The 20588-nt window shown below is 42.8% G+C and overlaps 1 protein-coding gene across 4 annotated transcripts in view; it reads right to left on the bottom strand.

Annotated features, from left to right (window-relative positions):
* The window catches only part of SH3BP1 (SH3 domain binding protein 1), a 131008-nt gene that overhangs the window by 77109 nt on the left and 33311 nt on the right, over positions 1-20588 (bottom strand). For 3 of the 4 annotated variants that reach the window (XM_030207897.1, XM_030207907.1, XM_030207916.1), the window contains exons 2-7: positions 12865-12907; positions 11533-11637; positions 10636-10712; positions 8971-9082; positions 7802-7878; positions 4020-4143 (exon numbers count right to left, since the gene is read on the bottom strand). In XM_030207897.1, coding sequence (XP_030063757.1) covers positions 4020-4143; positions 7802-7878; positions 8971-9082; positions 10636-10712; positions 11533-11637; positions 12865-12907 — 538 coding nt within the window. Of the gene's footprint in view, positions 1-4019; positions 4144-7801; positions 7879-8970; positions 9083-10635; positions 10713-11532; positions 11638-11803; positions 11858-12864; positions 12908-20588 lie in introns of those variants that run through there. The other variant, XM_030207924.1, reaches the window with a different exon arrangement.

Raw genomic sequence — 20588 nt, 5'->3', positions numbered from 1 at the left:
GGAGAGATTGTGTGTTGGCCTTACTAAGGTAGCACCAAACATCAGAAAGGGTATAGAGCCTAAATCATGACACACTACCTCTAAAAGGGTGTTTTGTGGCTCTGCATGAGAATTGTGGTATTATGATCCCTTGCTAGCTTCATATTGTTGACGGTCTGCATTTTCCATAAGGCTGGTGTATTGGTGTATAAGGTATTAATTGTGACAATTTGTTTTTACTTATTTTTTTTCTGTGTGTTGTCAGACAGTTATGGATGACAGACAGAGTCGGAGTCTTCTTGAGTCGGAGAGCTGTGGTATATATTTTTAAACAATTTTAATACCTTGGTGGTCTATATGTTTTTATATTGTACATTATATTTCACACATCACTTTATTTTATTGTATATCTTTTCATTTCATTTTTATTTTATTGCATATATGGGTTACAGAGTAATAGGGGAATTTGAAAGTACTGAATCTTTTCTTAATATTTTTCCTTTATTCTCCTTTGTTATGAGAATTGGAACTACTAATTGTAGTGGACTTGAACTGAATAATTTCTGGGGAGGGGAGGTTTCATGATAGCATTGTGCTTATTATTTCAATCAGTTTTTTTGTACAAGTTTAGCTTCATTTGTCTTTATTTGAAATTTCATAAATAAAGTTCTAAAAATGGAATAATCTTATCAATGGGGTGGAGGTAGGGGCGGGGCCCCACCAAATTGGTCTGCATAGGGCCCCACACTTGCTAAGACCGGCCCTGTGTACAAGAATGGAAGTACACCCACAGATTTACATTTGCTTTGGATCAGGGAATTTGCACGCTATCTGGGAGTTTATTTGATGAGGCACGTAAACACTAATGTTAAAAAGGCTTAAAAATAGCTGCCATTGTGGACTTCATAGGTTGTTCCACTACAAAATTATCCCCATGTAGGTCATATTAAGTCATTTCTACACTTTAAACAGGGGGTTCTTTTAAAAACTCCTTAGGCCAGGTGTCCTCAAATCCAGTCGAGGATCATGATCCAGCCTGGTTTCTAGGATTTCCACAGTGAATACGTACGAGATCTATTTGCATTCACTGCATGCAAATAGATCTCCTACATATTTCACTGTGGAAATCCTGAAACCCAGGCTAGGTTGTGGATCTCAAGGATTGGATTTGAGGACCCCTGACCTAGCCTATATGTGGATAAAACTCGGGGCGGAAACCAAAACTCAGGTGGAATAGTCTTGGCGGGACCCAGGTGAGTGGGGGACTGGGGATTCCTGATATGCGCACATATAACCAAGCATGTCTGCTGCGCCATCTGGGAGATTGGGTTTTGGGCACGGCTACATACACTGATACACAATTGGAGCGCCTGTACTTTAGCCCCTGGCACCTTAATTACCTCTTGCACACAAAATCTAGTAATCTCCCGCAAGGGGTAAAACGTAGCTGCCTTTTGCAACCTTTGCGATATTTGTGGAGAGAGGTAGCGGGACTTTTACGGCATAATCCGGAGCAGAGTGTACTGCTGCCCATTATGGGTAATGGGGATTTTTTGCCTGGGAGGGAAAATAAGGTCTTTCGAGACCTGGAGAAGAAGGGAGTGATACTTTTAGAGTATTTCCTACAGAGAGATGGGAAAGTCATGACTTATTTAGAATTTGAGAGGCTCTGTGCTGGAGGAATATTAGCGAAACTAGCTTACTACCAATTATCACATTATATATATAGCCTCCCCGCCGCAGACCTACTACCAGAGTTTGGGATGAGTATCAGGATGCAGCAGGACAAATATCAGTGTCCTGGTTTCACAAGGTGCTGATAGGGAAACAACCTAAAAGAGATGTTAAACCATTAGCTGAGAAATGGAGCCAGGAGGCGGGAAGTAGAATAATAGAGGGGATTATATTAGCCGCGCTTCAGGGAGGCGTAAGGGTGGTGCATAGTTCTGAGTTACAGGAATGCCACTTTAGAACTATCCATAGGGCATATTTTTCAGCTAAACAGGCGTGGTATGCGGGTGTGGTGGAAACCAGTGAATGCCCCAAGTGTGCAGTGGACAATGCATCGTTTCTCCACGGTGTGTGGCAGTGCAGGGTGATACAAGGGTTCTGGTCGGCTCTCTCCCGGTTCCTAAGTTGGGTCCTTGGATATCAGGTGGACCTGTCCTTTGAGCGGGTTTTATTTAGTTCAGTGAGGGTTTGGAATAGAGGTTCACTAGAGGAAAAGATTTTTCTTAGCAAAGTTTGCATTTTGGGGAAAAATGTATTCTCAACCATTGGATCATGGATAAAGGCCCCTCTTATTGGTACTGGAGGAACAAGCTTCATGAGCTGATGTTATGGGAAATGCAGGACGCTCGTAGCTCACCAAAGAGGCGGCAGCGGTTCATGAAAGTCTGGGGGGCCTATTTGCAAAAAATATCCCCAAGAGCACGGAGTCAAGTATTGAATGTTTTAGGTTAGATCGGGTGCATGGAAGAGATGTGATAGGAACGAATGTGTTGAGAATTTGTGGTAAGCTGTCATTGCTGGAAGTTAAAGGTGCGATGAGTGGAAGAGGAGGTTGGAAGCCTCAATTCTTACTGTCATGTTCGCTACAGTACCCACATGAGAAGATTGGGATATCAAGTTGTTGTAGGGTGGGTATGTTCTGTGTCTATCACATGCTCACTTGCTACTAAGTGGTGCTATAGTGAAGAGGAAAGGGGATAGGTAAGAGGGAGGGAGTTGGGGGGAGGGGTAGGGGGGAAGAAAAGGTTGACTGGTACGGGATAATGTTTAATTGGCATTGGGAGTGCTGTCGAAAGGTATGTTCAAGTTTTGAGTTTGATTTGTTGCGAGTATATAATGTCATAATATGTGTAAATCCTAATGGCAAATATTAACAAGGGTTCAATGAACATGTACTCCACAGTGGTGACCTACTGCGACGGGGGGCTATAAGAGCCAAAGCCCCTTGCGCATCTTTGTTAGCAAGACATCAAAGGAGTGGGGCACTGTTGGAAGCTTTTTGATGACATAGCGGTGTTTGTTATGTGGGCGACCTATGTTACATAAAGGATTAAGCGGGTTAGAGATTTAATATTGGTAAGCACTTGTTGGAGTTTTTGCGTAACGTTGGGATTGGAATGGGGTTGGGGTATAGGGAAGGGAAGGGTTGGGGGGAGGGAAGAGAAAGGGGGGGGAGAAAATGTATGGAACTACATGTTTAAGAAATGTTTCACTGTGATTTAATTGCTGTATTTGATGTTATTCCATCAATAAAATAGATTTAAATTAGAAAACTATGAGTAATAGTAAAAAAGGTAGACTAATAGAAAACATAAACATATGAAATAATTTATTGGTGTGAATCAAAAAACAAACCCGACGTGGCCACATTTCGCCCTCATATATTTTGATATCAGTTTGTTTATATTGTTTCATTTAATTATTTATTAATGTCATGTATTTTTAAGCTATTTTTGCAATATTTTATGACATACATGAATGTTTATCATGATTGACACGAGTTTTTTATATAATTGTTTGATATTCATGGTTGACTGTATATCTATATTGACATTGTTATTTGAAATTATTTTGAAAATATGACATATGAATGTTTTATAATGAAAGTTGATGATTTGATATCTATGTTTTTATTTCTTAGTTTTGACCCCTGACGCAGCCTGAGGGCAAACCGTGGCCACGTCGGGTTTGTTTTTTTGATTCACACCAATAAATTATTTCATATGTTTATGTTTTCTATTAGTCTACCTTTTTTACTATTATTCTATCACAGTAAGGAGACTGTTGCCTTTTTTGTTGGTTTTAAAACTATGAGCATCCAGTCTGTATGTGCATAAATTTACCCAAACCGACTGGCAGCATTCCCGGCAGTAGTGTTGGAGAGGGGTTTGTGTTTCCATGCATATGTTGTAAGATACGTGCGTGTACTTGTAAGATAAGCCAGGAAATTTGCGCATGCTTAACAGTGCAATTTGTGTGGCTACTTCCAACCCTCAAAATGTCTCTCCTGGTTGTTTATTTGCACAGACCTTGCACTGCTCCAGTTTCTTCTTCAGCTCCTCTTCCTCCTCCTTCAAGCTCTCCAGTTTGGACACCATGGCTGTCGCTGCAGCACCAGCTGCAGTTGCAGAGCTCTTAAGAGCCTGATTAAGCCTTGCAAGAAGGGAAAGAGTCAACACCGTGAGCTAACATAGACCTTGGAGTCTCCTTATCAAGTGTCATTCATATCCAAGAAAACCCTCACAGGAAGGCAACCACGCTCCTAGTCAAGTACTACTTACCTTGAAAGGAGAAATCGTGAAAGACAGCTCTATAAGATGGCCAGTAGTGCAGCGATCAGTGTTTGCTAACTGCCACTGGCATTATTCCCAGGTATTCAATGCCGGGGCACATCCAGGCTTCCGCACTGTATATCCGGTTTATGTGGAGCCAGCTAACATGTAGCCGGTTAAGTCGATATTCAGAACTTCACTGGCCACGGGTTACCGCATAAAGATAGGGCTGTTTTATGTGGTTACCTTGGCAGCTTAAGGGGATCTTTTACTAAGCCACAGCAGAATTTTTAGCTCGTGGTAGGAATCAGCTGGCGGTAAAAGCCAAGACGCCCATTACATTCCTATGGGCATCTCAGCGTTTACTGCCAGCTGATTTCTACCACGAGCTAAAAAAACGCTACTGATGCTTAGTAAAAGAACCCCCTAAAATGCTGAATATCAGCCCTTAACCAACCCCAAGTGCTGACTTCACCCCCGGAACGCCCCCCAAACTAGCTGGTTTTCACTAAGGCACTAACCACTAATTTCCAGCGGAGATAACCAGTTAAATGCTGCTGAAAATTAGCGGATATCCCTGAACAAGCAATTTAACTGGTCAGCAGCCATTTCTGGCCTGCTAAATTGTTCTCAATATCAACCAGCTAGTTTATAAACTAGTAGAGCTTACATGTGTGATTGGCACCAATAATAGGTAGTTACATGCATAAGTGCCAGGCACTGTTCTATAAACAGTATCCCTAAATCGCTTTTATATGTAACTATCAGGGAGGTGTTCAAGTGGGTGGAGTATAGGCGTGTCATAGGAGTGTCACCAAGCGATGCACGCTACTTACAAATACTATTAGTTGAATGCATTGCATGGTGCACTTAGACACACCCACTTGCACCAGCCACTGACCTGTCATAATAGGTGTACCTAACCTTTGGCATGCCAATGAGGTTTTGCTCTAATATTCTGTAACAGCTTAGGCGCACCCTTAATCTGTTATAGAATTGGTGCTAAACGAACCCCTTTGCAGCACCTAAAAATACAATGCTAGTTTATAGAATTGCCCCATAGTTACTTTTCTGGGGGAATTTTCAGATCATCTGCACTGGGATAAACGTCATTGGTAATTCTTAACTTGCAACTGGAGAATGACACGGGGATAAAATTTGTCCCCGTCTCATCCCCACAGACCCCGTCTCCATCCTCCTCCCATCCACGCAGGCCCTGTCTCCGTCCCCGCCCCATCCTCACAGGTTCTGACCCCGTCCCTGTCCCTTCCCCGTGAGTACTGTTCTCATCTGCAGAAGCCTCTAACACTTATGATTTTATATTTAAATCTTTTTATTAAAATATAAAAAGGAACAATATGCTGTGCATCTGTTGTGTATAAATTACAAATAGAAAATAACAACAGAGAGCAACTATAATAAACCCTCCCACCACCACCACCCAACCCCAACAATAGCTGATTTCTAGTACCCCAAGCAATCCTAATCCACCCTGTTAAAATGTCCAGGGGTACAAAATACAACCCGCTCTGTATGCCCTAGAGGGGAGAAATATGCCCCAAGAAGCACTGTTATGATTTTTTAATGTGTGGATGAATAAGAAGTCATCAACAATCTCAGGATTCAGTCTAGCTCTCCTGTCTTCCACAGTCCCTCCTGCAATAGAAGATATCTTCTTAGAAGATGTGCTGGTAGCAGGATGTACAGGATCCCCCATGCAAATGTTGCTAGCTGTAGCCAGCATGTTTGCTTGTTTTTCCAAAAATAAAAATATTGTCATCTGCATATAACACTCCTGTTCATTAACTGGCTTCAAAGTAGAAAGTGACACAGGGACAAAGTTTGTCTCCATCCTCAGGGGCTCTGTCCCCATCCCTGCTCCATCCCCTTGGGATCTGTCCCTGTCCCCACCTCGTCCCCTGTGGGATCTGTCCCAGCAGGCTTTGTCCTCGTCCCCATCCCTGCAGTTACTGCGGGTCCCCGTCCCCGTGTCATTCTCTACTTGCAACCTTTGCACCTTTTTTCTAAGGGAGAGTATTTGCATACTCTGGCTTTGAACCCGGGCGAGAGAATAGTTGGGTATCATCCAAGACAGGAACAGCAGCAAGGTGGTTAAAAGTCAATTTATTATTTAAAAAAATTAAAAAAAAATCATAAAACTCAAAAATATTTTTTGAAAATATATATTACTTCTTCACTGTGAATAACGGAATGAGAACTGAACTGTTATACTGAAAAGGGCCCATGGGCAGCTCAAGGCAATCTGCTGCATGAGGTGAAGGATGAGATGGCCTCCCCCTTCCAAGCCCCCTCCTCAAAACTACAGGGAGTAGGGAGTGAAAAAACAGATTAAGCAATTAATTTAATTTTTTTTTTAAATCATGAAAATTTATATATGAACATAAAACAAAATGTCAAATCATACACACTAAAAAAAAAAATAAAACACTGCAGCTCAGTTGATCACACGTAAGAAAAAATTGGAACATATTACTCCCATTCTCAGGAAATTACATTGGCTTCCAATTGAGGCCGGAATTTCTTTTAAGACATTGTGTTTGGTTATAAGGCTTTTTATTTGAGAGCTCCTGTTTATCTCCTCAGCAATGTTTGCACTCGTCTCAAAAACCTTGAGTCAGTTACCCTCATTGAGGGCCTCTTTTACCAAACCACGGTAGTGATTCCTGCACGGCAATGCCGACGAAGCCCATTCAAAGTGAACGGGCTTTGTCAGCATTGCCGCTCTGGGAATCGCTAGCACAGTTTGGTAAAAGAGGCCCTGAGTACGGTACAATGACAACCTCTAGAAACAGAACTTTTAGTTTTGCTAGGCCTTCTCAGTGGAATTCTTTGCCATATGAATTACGGAGCAATCCTAAATATCTGTCTTTCAGGAAACCTTTGAAAACCTGGCTATTTCAGCAAAGTTATAAGGCAGATATTTCACTCCTTTGATTTTCTTAAAAGAAGAATTTGGGGGGATGACCTACTAAGTGCTTGACTGAATTGTTTATTAGACTAGGTAGACTGCAATAATATTGTTTTGGGAATTTTTTTTTTTTGTAAACTACTGTATGGTATTAATTTTATTTTGTAAACCATTTTAATGCTATTGTGCAAAGTAGTGTAATTAAGTTAATAAACCTAATCAAAAAGTGAAAAACATGTATGTTCTTCCACCATTCAGCACAGATCATTCAGACGAAGGATCCTGTATAATCGGAACACACATTCAAGAAATACTTTATCCTCTGCTCATAACCAAAATGTTTTTGTATATAATGCTTTTCAAACTATCAGCAAATCAGATTATAGTAAGAATAAAAAGAACCCTTCGGCTTAACTCGAATGAAGGAATAAAACAGGTGGCTCCAAATACTCCCAGGCACTTTATTCATTCATTCAAGTTAAGCCAAAGTTTTTCTTGTATTTTCCTTATCATAATCTATTTTGCTAATGATTTTAAAAAGAATTGGTCTTCATGTGAACGTCACCCATGTCTTTCGACCTGGTCATCTGATATCAGGATAGTATGATACCTGCTTTTGGCGTTGTTCCAGTCTGAAATCAGTTTCTGTAGCTGCTTTTTCCGTTTCAGGATTGCTGGCAGTTCCTCCTGACCATTGGAGACAATGCAAGAGTTAAAAAAAAAAATATCTCCCTGCAGCTGGAATCTCATCATCTCAAAAGGAGGATGGGACTTGAGATTCTGGGCATATATCAGGAGTTCTGCACGATCTCAGAGAACATTTTAAGACATTTAGAAATATTATGCCTCCATAGTCCTCCACCTCAACTCAGCTGAAGATGAGAGGATAGGGAGGAGAGAAGGAAAAATACTGGGGGAGAAAGATCTGAAGAGGAGAGACAGGATCTGTTCAGGGCTGGAGAGGTGAAGAAAGAGAGTGAAGGGTCAACTCGTGTGGGAGAGACAGTGAGGTAGCCAGTAGAGAGCTGCACAGGAATGGGGATTGAGGGGATCCAACAGAATCTGCAGGATTCCCCCAGGGATGGAAGAAGTTGCCATGGGATTCCAGTGGGAGTGTTGTCAAAATCCCTGGTGACTTCAGAATGAGGCTTGGAACACACTCAGAGAGGCAACTGGAGTACCAGAATGAAACTTGGAATGCTCAGGCAGTCAGAACACCAGACTGAGATTTGGAACACTGAATACCATTCAAAAAAACCACAGGAGGCTGATGGGGTTGGGCTGTGAACAAGTAAATAATAGCGTTGACTCTTGTGGGTACATGTGGGAATGGAGGAGAATAATTGTAAGATTGGGTGGGGATGGAATGGATCTTAGTGGGTACAGGTGGGTATGGGTTATATAAAGTGCTTTTTTTCTAACAAAAAGGTGCCGGTACTCAAATGCTAGGCCACCCTTCAGGGGTGGGGTGATCACTGAGGGACCCACCCCACAATAGCCAGGCCCCCTGCAACCAGTCACAGAATCTATGACAAGGCAGAATTGGTGTGTAGAGCCTGAGCTCTTTCATTAAAACATGGGGACCATGGGTCAATTTTAGCAATGGAAAAGGTGCCGGTACTCGGTACCCCCCCTCAAAAAAAGGCCTGGTTAAATACCACTGGGGATGGGCAGGGATGGGTGAAATTTCTGACCCCGTGCAACTCTCTAGTAGAGAGATGTCCAGAGGAGAGAGATGGAAGGGCAGAGAGAAGAAGATGAGAATCAGCTCAGAGCTACCTCACTCAGCTTGTTCAGTGGCTGGAGAACATCGCTTTCCAGAGCCATCTCAAACTCGGCCAGAATCCTGGCCAGGCTACTCTGAATACAGCAGCTCATTTCCAAAGCTCTTCTGTGGGAGTAAAAGAAAAAAAAAAAAAAAAAAAAAGAGATGGAATAAGCACCAGGAGAGAACGATATCCAACATATAAACTTGTCAATATCCTTCCTGCCCAAAACACACCAACTGTTCACACTGAACTGGTAACACACAACTCTGCTTCAGTTCAGCCTGGGCAGTGGCGCAGCCAAGGGTGGGCCCAGGTGGGCCCAGGACCACCCACTTTGGGCTCAGGCCCACCCAGTAGCAGCATACTTATGATGTGCCTGGCAGGGATTCCCAAGCCCCATCAGCCAAAAACTCTAAACAGCTGCCTCTCCTGCATACCTTATAAATAGCAGATCTTCGCCTGCAGTGAGCAGCGACTGATACATACTGCTCACACCGGCCCACAGCCTTCCCTCTGATGTATTCCCGGAAACAGGAAGTTGCATCAAAGGGAAGGTTGTGAGGCCAACATGAGCAGTATGCATTAGTGGCTGCTTGCTGCCGGTGAAAATCTAATATTTAAAAGGTATGCAGGGGAGGGGGGATGTTTGAGAGACCACATGGCAAGCAGGCAAGAGAGGGAGACACCAAATCACTTGTGGGACAAGGCAGAGTTCTTCTGCCCACCCATCTTGGGCCCAGGCCCACTCAAAATTGGGTGTCTGGCTACGCCCCTGAGCCTGGGAATGTGTTTCTGTCACTGCTGCCTGCTTAGAGGCTTTGAGTGTGAACATTTATTTACACAGTAGCATAGTAGTAGATGACAACAGATAACAATATAAACTCATAAGAAAGGTATGATGTGATACTACATATGCATACTTGATCTTGATTTATCCTTGCCATTTTCAGGGCACAGGCCATACAAATCTGCCCGGCACTGGAATTGTTCTCCAACTACTGAAGCTAAATCTGTCCAGCTTTGATCAGGGACAGATTTATTTTTAAAAAGATTCTCTCTCTCACTTCAGCTAAAATTATAGGTGGTTCACAACTAAACATATAAACTAAATAAAAACAGTACATATAGACATAAATACCCATCTCAAAAAAAGTGACAAGCATACTACTATCCACAGTCAACATATCAGGCCTGCATTCCTGTGTGCACCATGTAGGACTTAAAGCTGGCAACAGAAACCCTGGTGCATTATTATATCAATCCAGGAGCACTGCAAGCCAGAAACGTGCCCTTTGCAGCAATCCTGACATGCCCCCATCCCACCCACTTGAATCATGCTAGCAAGGGAAGCGAATGGACGGGATGCAAGATTGGTAAGCCTAGATTCCTTTGCACTCTCTGCAACCGCACATAGCTAGCTATGCCCTGTATCAATCCTATCACACCTTAGCTGAGACTAGAAAACAGTAAACTTCTGACCTAAAGGCAAAAAAATCAAGCAACTGAAAGGAGGCTCTCCTACTGCCCAGACTCCACAACTGCCCAATGGCTGAGGCTGTTACCTCTCACTGCCACCAATTACAGCTGAAAAGGGTGAATCCTGACACCAACATTTTTGCACACGGTCCTCAAAGGCCAATCTTTTGTAGTATTTGTGAACCAATGCGATACTCACCGTAGACTGCAGTCGGAGTCCATCTCCTTGAAGCTGTCAGCCATAGCAAGGGAGAGAGCCATCAGCGGAAGCTTCTTCTGCAGATGAGAAACAAACATGTCACAATTATGTCTCTTGTAAGGGATCCCCTTCCTCTCTGCTCCTCAGGTGGTCTGCTGAGGTCTCTACTATTAGGGATGTGGCCTGGCCGACTAAAATACACCTTGCTTTTTGAAAGAAAACTACATATTGTGCGTGCTGGCCGTTGCTTTATTATCTGGGGAATATTTGTTCCCAATCACTTTATGAATATGATGGGAAATCTTTTAAGCAGTTTCTCTGTAATTCCCTGGCAAGAATGTCACAAGTCACATGACACAACACTGGCATCTTATCGGTCATTTGTGACACCGCTGCCAATACGGACCAATCAGAGAAGAACAATGACATTGCCTGCCTTTGGGTAAGAGAGACCAGATGAGACATTTTCTTTCCAGACTAGTGGGGGGGGGGGGGGGGGTGTCCTATCCTCAGAGCAACTGAAACACATCACCTGAATTTTAATGAGCTAAAAAGACTAAACAGCCCAAATGTTCTGAGATGGAAATTTTAAACATAAATACAAAAAACAGAGGAATCATTCTGAGGCTCTAAGAGTCAGCCTGGGACCTTACTAATGTCTGTAGCTTAGCACCAGTAACATATCTACAGGTGAAAAAGGACTTTTGTGATAATCTGGCAAACAGCTGCCCTAGCTTCCGTCTGCCTGACAGGAGAGCAGTCTCTCTAATTCAGGGCTTTCACTTGACACTAAGGCCACACTGAACACACCACCCTACCTGACTGGAGAATTATGTGTAAAGCCAGTGGGGGGGGGGGGGGGGGGGGGTAGCAGAACAGGAGACACCTGCTGCTTACCAGTCGTTTGTCTATTTCGGTGCCACATGGTCCCTGGAGGCAGGCCTGCAAGCGCTTGGACACATTGTGTGCTGCCTTCTTTGTTGGTTCGACCCTCTGATCATGCTACAATGAGAAAGAAAAGTGTTAAAGTGTTAAACTGTGATGGTGGGGCCATCGCTAAAACTGCACCACCTCCAATCTTAATGTCAGACTCACTGGCAATCTCAGTGGGGCTCCCTGAACAGTCTCCAAAGTGGCAATTCCCAACCTGTTCAAGCCCAACGCTCACCTATATTAACAAAAACGCTGCACAGCACACCAACCTCCACAGTGCAATCGTAGAGAGGACTCACTGAGTCAAAGACTGTGAAAATCCCTCCAGTTTCTCTTCCAAATTTTAAAACCAAGGGAAAGGGGATGGAGGCACACATCAGCCTGTCATTGTGGAGCAGAGTTGCAGTGGCCTTTAAAATTAATTGATGTGTCTATGTCACAGCAAGAGGCTCTAGCAGCTCTCTCACACTAGCAGTTTTGAGGGAGAGGAGGTGGTGTTGTGTGCTGAAGCCTGGCTACCTATGCCTTGCATGCTGCCAGCTCATTCCACTCAGGCTTGGGTTGTATCTAGGAAGGAGAGAAGTATGTGAGTTTATACAAGTACTCAGATAGGAACTCCTGCATGCCCGAGAGCCTGTGCCAGTGGAAGGGGGATGAAAGCAGAGCATCAGATGGCAGAGACCTTTCTACAGTACACCACCATGTTGTTTGTGAAATTATTCTGGCAATTTGTTTTTTGTTTTTTTTTTGCTTACCCCAAGCTTCTCTTGTCTGGTGATCTCCCTTCTCCTGTGAATGTGTCTTTGGTTTATTCTTTTTATTATTAGGGTCGCTATCATATTCTCTCTCTGTCCCTTTCATTGATTCCACACTTCCTATCCCTCCTTTGTTTTTACATTCAGTTAACATTCCTTTGTTCCTGTACATCTCTTTGCAAAATTCGACTCGGTCTTTTCCTTTTCTGTTGTCTTGGGGAGTGCATTCCCATTTCACTTCTTCTGCTCCCTCCCCACTTCCACTCACCACCATCATCCTAACTCCCCCAAAATTAATCATAGTGGTGTTATTGGTCTTGAGAAACCTTCCTAATCTGCTTGACACCACCCAAAAACCTTGACTAACCCCAGACATTCCCTAGTTACTGAACTGTCGTCTCCTCCAGCCACATGTGGCCTGTGTCATCTGGAAAGCTCATATACTACAGTGATTATACCACCTCTCTCTGTCTTTGCTCCAGTCAGATGCTGCCACAACCCAGAAAGATCCCAGTTAATCCAGCAGAGGAACATGTACTACCTGAAGCAAATCATCAGTCAGCAGGTCTGTCACCTCCTGGCTCCTGCAGAAATGAAAATAAGATTCACAGGTAGCCAGCAAGAAAAAAAGAAACAGTGAGAAAAGGGGAGCTTTGGGGAGAGAGGTTAAACAGAAAAGTACATCATTTGCTCAAGGTCATGCAGCAAGTAGGGAGAGTGGTGCGACTGGACACTAGATTTTGAAGGTAGGGTTGCCAACTGTATCTAGATTTTCAAGACAGGGACATCCAGTCTTTTAACACAGATACCAGAAATACCGAGTCCATGCAGACAGTGTGGTGGAAAATCAGGACAGGATCAATCTATTCTGAAAAGCTGGAGCCAGTTGACAACGCTATTTGATGGCAACTGTTTGGATTTATAAACTGTCTTTCAGCCTCTGTGTTCTCTGTGAATGATTTTCTAGTCTGTTTGCCGTCTTCCTTCCTTTTTCCTCTTTCTTAATCTCCTTTCCTTCTCTCTCTTCCTCCTTTCTGTTTCTCCTCAAATCATACTTCCCTCACTTGTAGGTCCTCTCTAGAACTTTTCTCATTGTTCTCTATTCACAGAAATGGTGGTGGGTGCTTGTCATGCCCTCACAGTGGAGGTGATGGGAACACAGATAGTGGCAGAAGTCAAAAAGGAGTGGGATAAACACAGAGTATCTCTATACAGCAAGAGGATGGGTTCAAATGAAAACGGATGACTTGCGCATTTCAGAGGGGTGCCACAGATTGGCAGGAACTACCCCAAAAAGGGCACGACAAGTTCAACTCTAGCCACCTTACCACGCAGCAGGGCCGCCAAGGGGGGGCATGGGGCCCCAGGGTCTGTCTCTCTCTTGCTCCTATCGAGAACTGGTCCCGGCACACCAGAGCAGGTGAGAGAAGACTGCGGCGCCGGGCCCCCCTTGAAGGCCGGGAAGGAGCAGATGCATTGAAATAGGGGGCCCCTCATGTCAGTGCGCATGCTGCTCCCCAGCGTCCAATGGGGGCCTGGCAATGGGATCTGGTGGCGGCCTGAGAATGAATGAGGGACAGCAGCAGCGGCTGCGTTCTAGTTGGGCCTGGCAGCTGTGTCCCAAGTGTGGGGGAAGGCCTGGCAGCGGCGGCCCTGCCCCGGCTCTGTCTCTTGGTGGCCTTGCCACACAGGCTAGATGAACCATGCTGGTCTCTATTGTGTTAGTATGTTAATGTCTCTCCTTTTCACTTTTTTCCTACCACTTCTCTTTGCCCTTGTCACCCTTTGCCTCTTTTTTTTTCTTATTCTTTGTCTCTAATCTTATACTTTTTTCTCCTTCCTTTCTCTCACTCAACCTCTAACCTGCAACAGTAAAAAAGTAAAAAAATAAAATAATTAATGCTAAACCCCAGGCTAATGCACTCAGTCACAGGGGTCACAGAAAGCAGAACTAGTACTGCCTTAAGATACTGCATCCTTATTCTTCCACAATCTTATGTGCTTTTGGTTCAAAAGCGGCACAAGCTCAGGCTAGACAATGAGCTGCAGGAAGTGAAGGGAGCAATGGCTCCAGACAGCACTTCTCTCCGTGTCCTAGAGCTGCAGTGGTGCAGCACCGGAGGCAGAAACGCTGGGCACGCTCCCAGAGATGCAAAACCATAACACAGAATCCAGAACTCCAGGTCAGATCTGCAGGGGTTCTAGCCAAGCGTAAACACCAACATCACAAAGGAGACCTGAGAAAATACTAGAAAGGAATCTTCTATTAAAGACAACTGAGAAGGATGGGATGCAAGATTCCCAAATCTCAATCCAAGGATTCCTGGTTTTGTGATGTTTAATCTGATTGGAATCACTTTTTTGTCAGAGTGGAAAAACCATGTCCCCTTCGTCTTTCCATGACCTTTTTTGTTGCAATAAAAAACCACGATCACTCCAGGTCACTATTGGAATTAGACATTACAACTGCCCACATATAAACCATGCTTCACTGGCACAACACATCCCGCTTTGTCCCCACTCTGCTCTAAAGCATGCTGCTCCCTGAGCACATGTGAAATCACAAAAATACCAATAGCCCCTCAGCTCTCCAAAGAGCCTGTGTTTTCCTTCAGAGAAGGCAGCATGGACTGCAACAGTAACGGAGGACAGTAAGAAGGAGCAAGGACTGCCGTCCGCTGCCCTGGCCACCGAAGAGGTCGTTCCTGCCCTCTTCCGGGGCTTTTAACACTCTTGGGTAGCCCCTCCTATTGCCAGCGGGGAGCCATGAGCGTCGGGATCCTGCCCCTTCCCCCGCCTCACTCGCTCCCGGCTGGCCTCGTAGCGCATGCCCATCAGGGCACGGCGCCATGTTATTTTTGGCTCTGTGCACCCTGCGGGGCACTGCGCCTTGCTTGTGTTCGGCCTTATATATTTTAATTTATTGGGATTTATGAACTGCCTTCACCCAAGGCAATATACAGCAGGTACAGTTTAATAAAAGCTTTTAATTTTGTTAACAGCATAACAATAGTAAAATGACCAAACAGAAACAGAAATACAACCAAGGCAGGACTACAAGAGTACAGGCTCTCTCTAATTTATTTGTTGTTCCTTCAATGGTTAGGCGGTTGGGGTATATGCGCTTTTTTTATATTTATACACCATATCATTTTATATTTTCTCTGTTGTTGTTTTTGCAATTTAATTAATTAAAAAAAGATTCAAATTACACATGTAAATTTAATTTATTTTTTTTAACAGAAATACAAGCCAATGAAGTAAATTTGGAGACAGGAAAATTGAATCCTAGTAATAGGACTAACATGATACAGTAACACTCAAAGGTCAATTTCGTGACTATCTGCTCGCAATTGTACAGAATCCGAGGACTTTCATCGATAAGTGTAACACTTCCACATGTCCATGGCAGCAAAGCAACTGAGCTCTATTCTGTAACAGTGGACTAAGTGGCACAGTGCATAAATGCGAGGAGAGTTCACAGGGGCGGGGCTGCCATTTATGGCTTCAACTTACAGTAAGTTACATGCATCTTTGCTATATTTAGGCACTCGTAGTTACAGGAGGTCTGTGGCTGATATAACTGTAAGTGTATAAATATTAGGTACATCGATGCCTGGTTATGCTAGTGTCACAAAACGCCTAGCACCCACTTAGGGTTAACCCTGCGGCCATCTGGAGGGTCTGTCCCCAGCACTGATCAGGCCCAGATGCACCTGCGCTCTACACTGCATCCTCCTCCCACTGACTGGGTCCCGCTTGCCTCTGGGCGAGTTTCCCACTCAAGTTATTTCCCGGTGATTTCTAAAATACTGGGGCCACATTCCCAGGGGTCCCACCATTCCTAGAAAACACTCACAGACCCAAAACACCAGGATTCTTAGTCCAAGACATTAGAGCTAATAAACTAATTAGTATATTATCACAGAACTAGAACAGTGGGCGATATAAAACAGGTGAGAAAACAACAAGCAATAACTGATAACTGAATAAGGATCAATATTAAAACTATCTAAACACTGTGTCACGACCTGGGTAACACCTGGGGAGTTTCAGGAAAATAACTGCTCACAGTTCTTGAACAGGGTCTCAGGGCAGAGATGTTTATCCTCTGCATTCCCTATCTGAGACTGGAGAAAGTCTAGTACCTCCTGGCTAAATCAGAGCCCAGAGTATCAACTTTGAAAGTATCTGCCCAATGGCACTGCAGGTTACCTTCCCACAGGGCTAAACTGAAAAGAAAACAGCTTTCTTTCTGTTGGAATGTAATTGTATTTTACATGCATTGCCTGTCACCTATTATTTCTCTGTGATTACTCTGTGACCTCTGATGTGAATTACTTAGAGAGGTCACACAGCTATGTAACTTCCTGTGGGGGTTAGATGCAGCAGATGCAGCACATGGAGCACATGGAGCTCATGATCTCTCCTAACCTGAGAGGATCTATGGTGGTGTGAGCATCCATTACCATCTAAGCACATGGAAGGAGCTGATAAGACAAATGTATAGTAATATGTATATATAAGCCTGTCTGATTATAATCTAACTGCAAACTGTGAGTAAACAGATGTTTTGTTACTTCAACTTTAAAGTGACTCAGCAGTGAATTATTCAGGGGTGAATGAGAGAGAGATGAAGAAAGAAATTAACATTTCTAAAGCTGAAGCTGTGTGTACTAAAATCTGCTAATTATTTACTACAAATAATCCAACAAAAGGGTTATGGGCCCAGGGCTCAGGAATTGAAAAAGAAGAGAAATATTACCAGGCAGAAAAAAAGGCCACATTTTTCTCTTAAGTTTTAAAGGAAAGATTCAGTCTGTCTCTCTCTCCCCCCACACAGCAGACAGAAGGCTAAGAAAATGGCTGAGGGAGGAAATTCACCATTTTTCTATTCTCTCAAGGTGCCTAGATTAACTGAGTTTAATTATCAGCAGTGGGAACTAAGATTCATATGTCTCCTTCGAGCAAAAAGATTAAATATATGCTTAGACCAAGACAGAACAGCTGAAAATATGGCTGAATGGGACAATGCAAACTATTATGTGAAGTGCATGCTTTTGGAAGCTCTCTCAGAGAAACAAGCCATATTAGTGGAGGGAAAAGATACACCAAAGGACATTTTATATAAACTGAGAACTATGTATGCAACTACATATGCAAAGCAGCAACCAATTTGGTTAGCAGAGTTGAATGAAACCAAATTAAGGGATAAAAGTAAATGTAATGATCACATTATGCATCTTATGTCTTCATTTCAAAAGTTAGAACTTTCTGGAATTCCCATGTGTGATGCATTGAAAAGAGCATTTCTTTTTACCTCACTATCAAAGAAGTTTGATGTTTTTAGGTCTGTAAATGAGGCCATTGAAGGGCAATCTTTTGAACAGACAACATCAAAACTAAGGCAGGAATGCATAATAAATGATTCTGAGGAGATGTGTTCTCAAAGCAAGTCAGAGAGAAATGAAACAAATTTCTTGGCAAAGAACAGAGGAAGGCGGAGCTATGGGAAAACTCCACCCAAGGGCAAGCTGATTTGCTACTCATGTGGAAAGGAGGGACATGTATCTAAATGGTGTAAGGAAACACAAAACACTCCCTCTAGCTCACCTAAGCCAATGGAACTAAAGAATTTTCAAACCAGGAAATGTATGAAGGACAAAGATAAACACAAGGGCTTTCTAATGGCAGAAAAATCTTTGACTATGGTAAATAATAATTCAAATGAAAGTACTTGGATTTTGGATTCGGGGAGCACATGCCATTTAACCAATTGTAAGGATTTCTTTCAGGAAATGTGTCCAGAGGAAGGTATTCTTAAAACTGCAAACGCAGGGACTGCTAAGATCCAAGCAAAAGGTATTGGATTCTTAAAATGCAAAGTGTCTAATGAAGTTAAAGAAATTCCTGTAAGTGATGTCTTGTATATTCCCCAAGCAGTTTGCAATATGCTTAGTGTATCTACATTAGATAAGAAGGGATTTGTGATTCATTTTGAAAACAGTAAGTGCACAATCTCTAAAAATGATGAAGTGTATGCTGAAGCTTTTATGCATAATGATGTTTATAAACTGAGCATTTCAGGTGAAGCCTCACATATGGCGCAAGTAAGGAAGAATGATGGTAAATGTAGTCTGGAAATCTGGCACCGCCGCCTGGGACATCGTGATTCTAAGGTGATCCAGGATCTTTACAGTAAGCAACTGGCCACCGGCATTCAGATAAGTGCAGATGCTGGTAATATGGAGAAATGCATAGACTGTGTTACTCAAAAAGGTGTGAGACCCTCATTTCCTGCATACACAGGAAATAGGAGTAATAAAGTGCTGGACTTAATACACAGTGACTTATGTGGACCGTTTAATATCCCATCATTGGGAAATAACAGATTTGTGCTAATATTCTTGGATGATTTCTCTAGATATTGTGTGGCCTATTTGCTGAAAGAAAAAAGTCAAGTCACAGACATGCTGAAGAAATACGTAGCCATGGTGAGCAATAAATTTGAAAGAAAACCAAAGGTTCTTCAGACCGACAATGGTGGTGAGTTCACTTCACAAAGCATGCACACATTTCTAGAACAAGAAGGCATTCAGCATATCACAACAGTAGCTTATACACCAGAGCAAAATTCTGTTGCAGAGAGAAAATTTAGGTCACTTGTGGAAATGACCAGATGTATGCTGTCAGATAGCAATCTCCCTAAAAGACTATGGGGGGAAGCCATTCTCACAGCAGTGTACCTACAAAACAGAATGCCAACTAAAGGCGCTGAGCGCACACCACATGAGACATGGCATGGTAGGAAGCCAAACCTGTCACACATAAGAACATTTGGAAGTACAGCATATGCTCATATACCAAAGCAAAGAAGGCATAAGCTGGATTCCACAACAGAAAGGGGCATTTTAGTTGGCTATGCTCCAGGACACAAAGGATATAGAATTTTGAATCTGAAAACTGGCATTGTTGGCATAAGACATGTTACATATTTTGATGAAAACAAAAGGGTTGATAAAGGCTGGATTATCCCAGATGAGCCTTATCATCCAGAATATGAAACTAGAACCATAATAGACATGCCAGTGTATATAAATGCCATACCAAGGCAGATGTCTGAAAGCAACTCATCTGTATCTAACGAGGAACAGGCAGAGGAAGCAGACACAGAAAGGATCATTGAAGAAGACAGTACAGTTGGAGAAGGGGAATCAATTGGAGAAGAACTCTCAGATTTAGAGGATGCAGAAAGGTCGGACCAACCTGTTGTCAGACGCTCATCCAGGGAAAACAAAGGTGTTCCACCCCCAAGACTGTCTTACCTAACAAAGTCAGCAGAAGCTCAAGAGCCCTTAACATGGGATGAGATTGAGAAAATGCCAGCAGAAGAAGCTGCTGAATGGCATAAAGCTGCACAAGAAGAAATTGATGCATTGGATAAAAATAATACTTGGATTCTTACAAAATTACCTCCTGGCAAGAAAGCTATAGGATGCAAATGGGTATTCAAGTTAAAAAGGAATGCACAAGGAAAAGTGGAAAGGTATAAAGCCAGATTAGTGGCAAAGGGATATCTTCAAAAATATGGAGAAGATTTTGATGAAGTGTTTGCACCTGTAGTGAAACACACGACAATCAGAACACTTCTGAGCATTGCAGTCTCAAAAGGCATGCAAGTCAACCACATTGATGTGAAAACAGCGTTTCTTCACGGAGAAATAACTGAAGACTTGTACATGGAACAACCAACAGGTTTCATAAATACAAAACAAAGACAGCTAGTGTGTAAATTAAACAAAGGTCTTTATGGATTAAAGCAAAGTGCAAAATGTTGGAATGAAAAATTGCATGAAATATTGACAAATTTAGGATTTAAGCAAGGTGAAGCAGATAAATGCTTGTACACTAGGTGCACAAATGGACAATATGCATACATTTTAGCTTTTGTTGATGATCTGCTCATTGCAAGCAAAAGTGAGCAAGAGTACAAGGACATTGTAAAGTGTTTAAACCAGAATGTTGAGATAAAAGAACTTGGTAATGTGTCATACTATCTTGGTATAGAAATTGAGAAACAAAATGATGGTTCTTATCTTCTAAGCCAGAAGCAGAAAATAAATGAGCTTATTGAAAGTTTAGGTATGCAAGATGCCCAAGTTGTAAGCACTCCCATGATCACTGATTTTCTGAAGGATGAAACAGTAAGAGAACCTTTACCAGATAACATCCAATATAGATCAGCCATAGGTAAGCTTTTATATC

The sequence above is a fragment of the Microcaecilia unicolor genome, chromosome 1 (assembly GCF_901765095.1).
Source record: "Microcaecilia unicolor chromosome 1, aMicUni1.1, whole genome shotgun sequence".
In the NCBI taxonomy this organism is placed as follows: Eukaryota; Metazoa; Chordata; class Amphibia; order Gymnophiona; family Siphonopidae; genus Microcaecilia; species Microcaecilia unicolor.
Note: the sequence above shows the minus strand (reverse complement) of the source record. Positions and strands in the feature narration are given on the sequence as shown.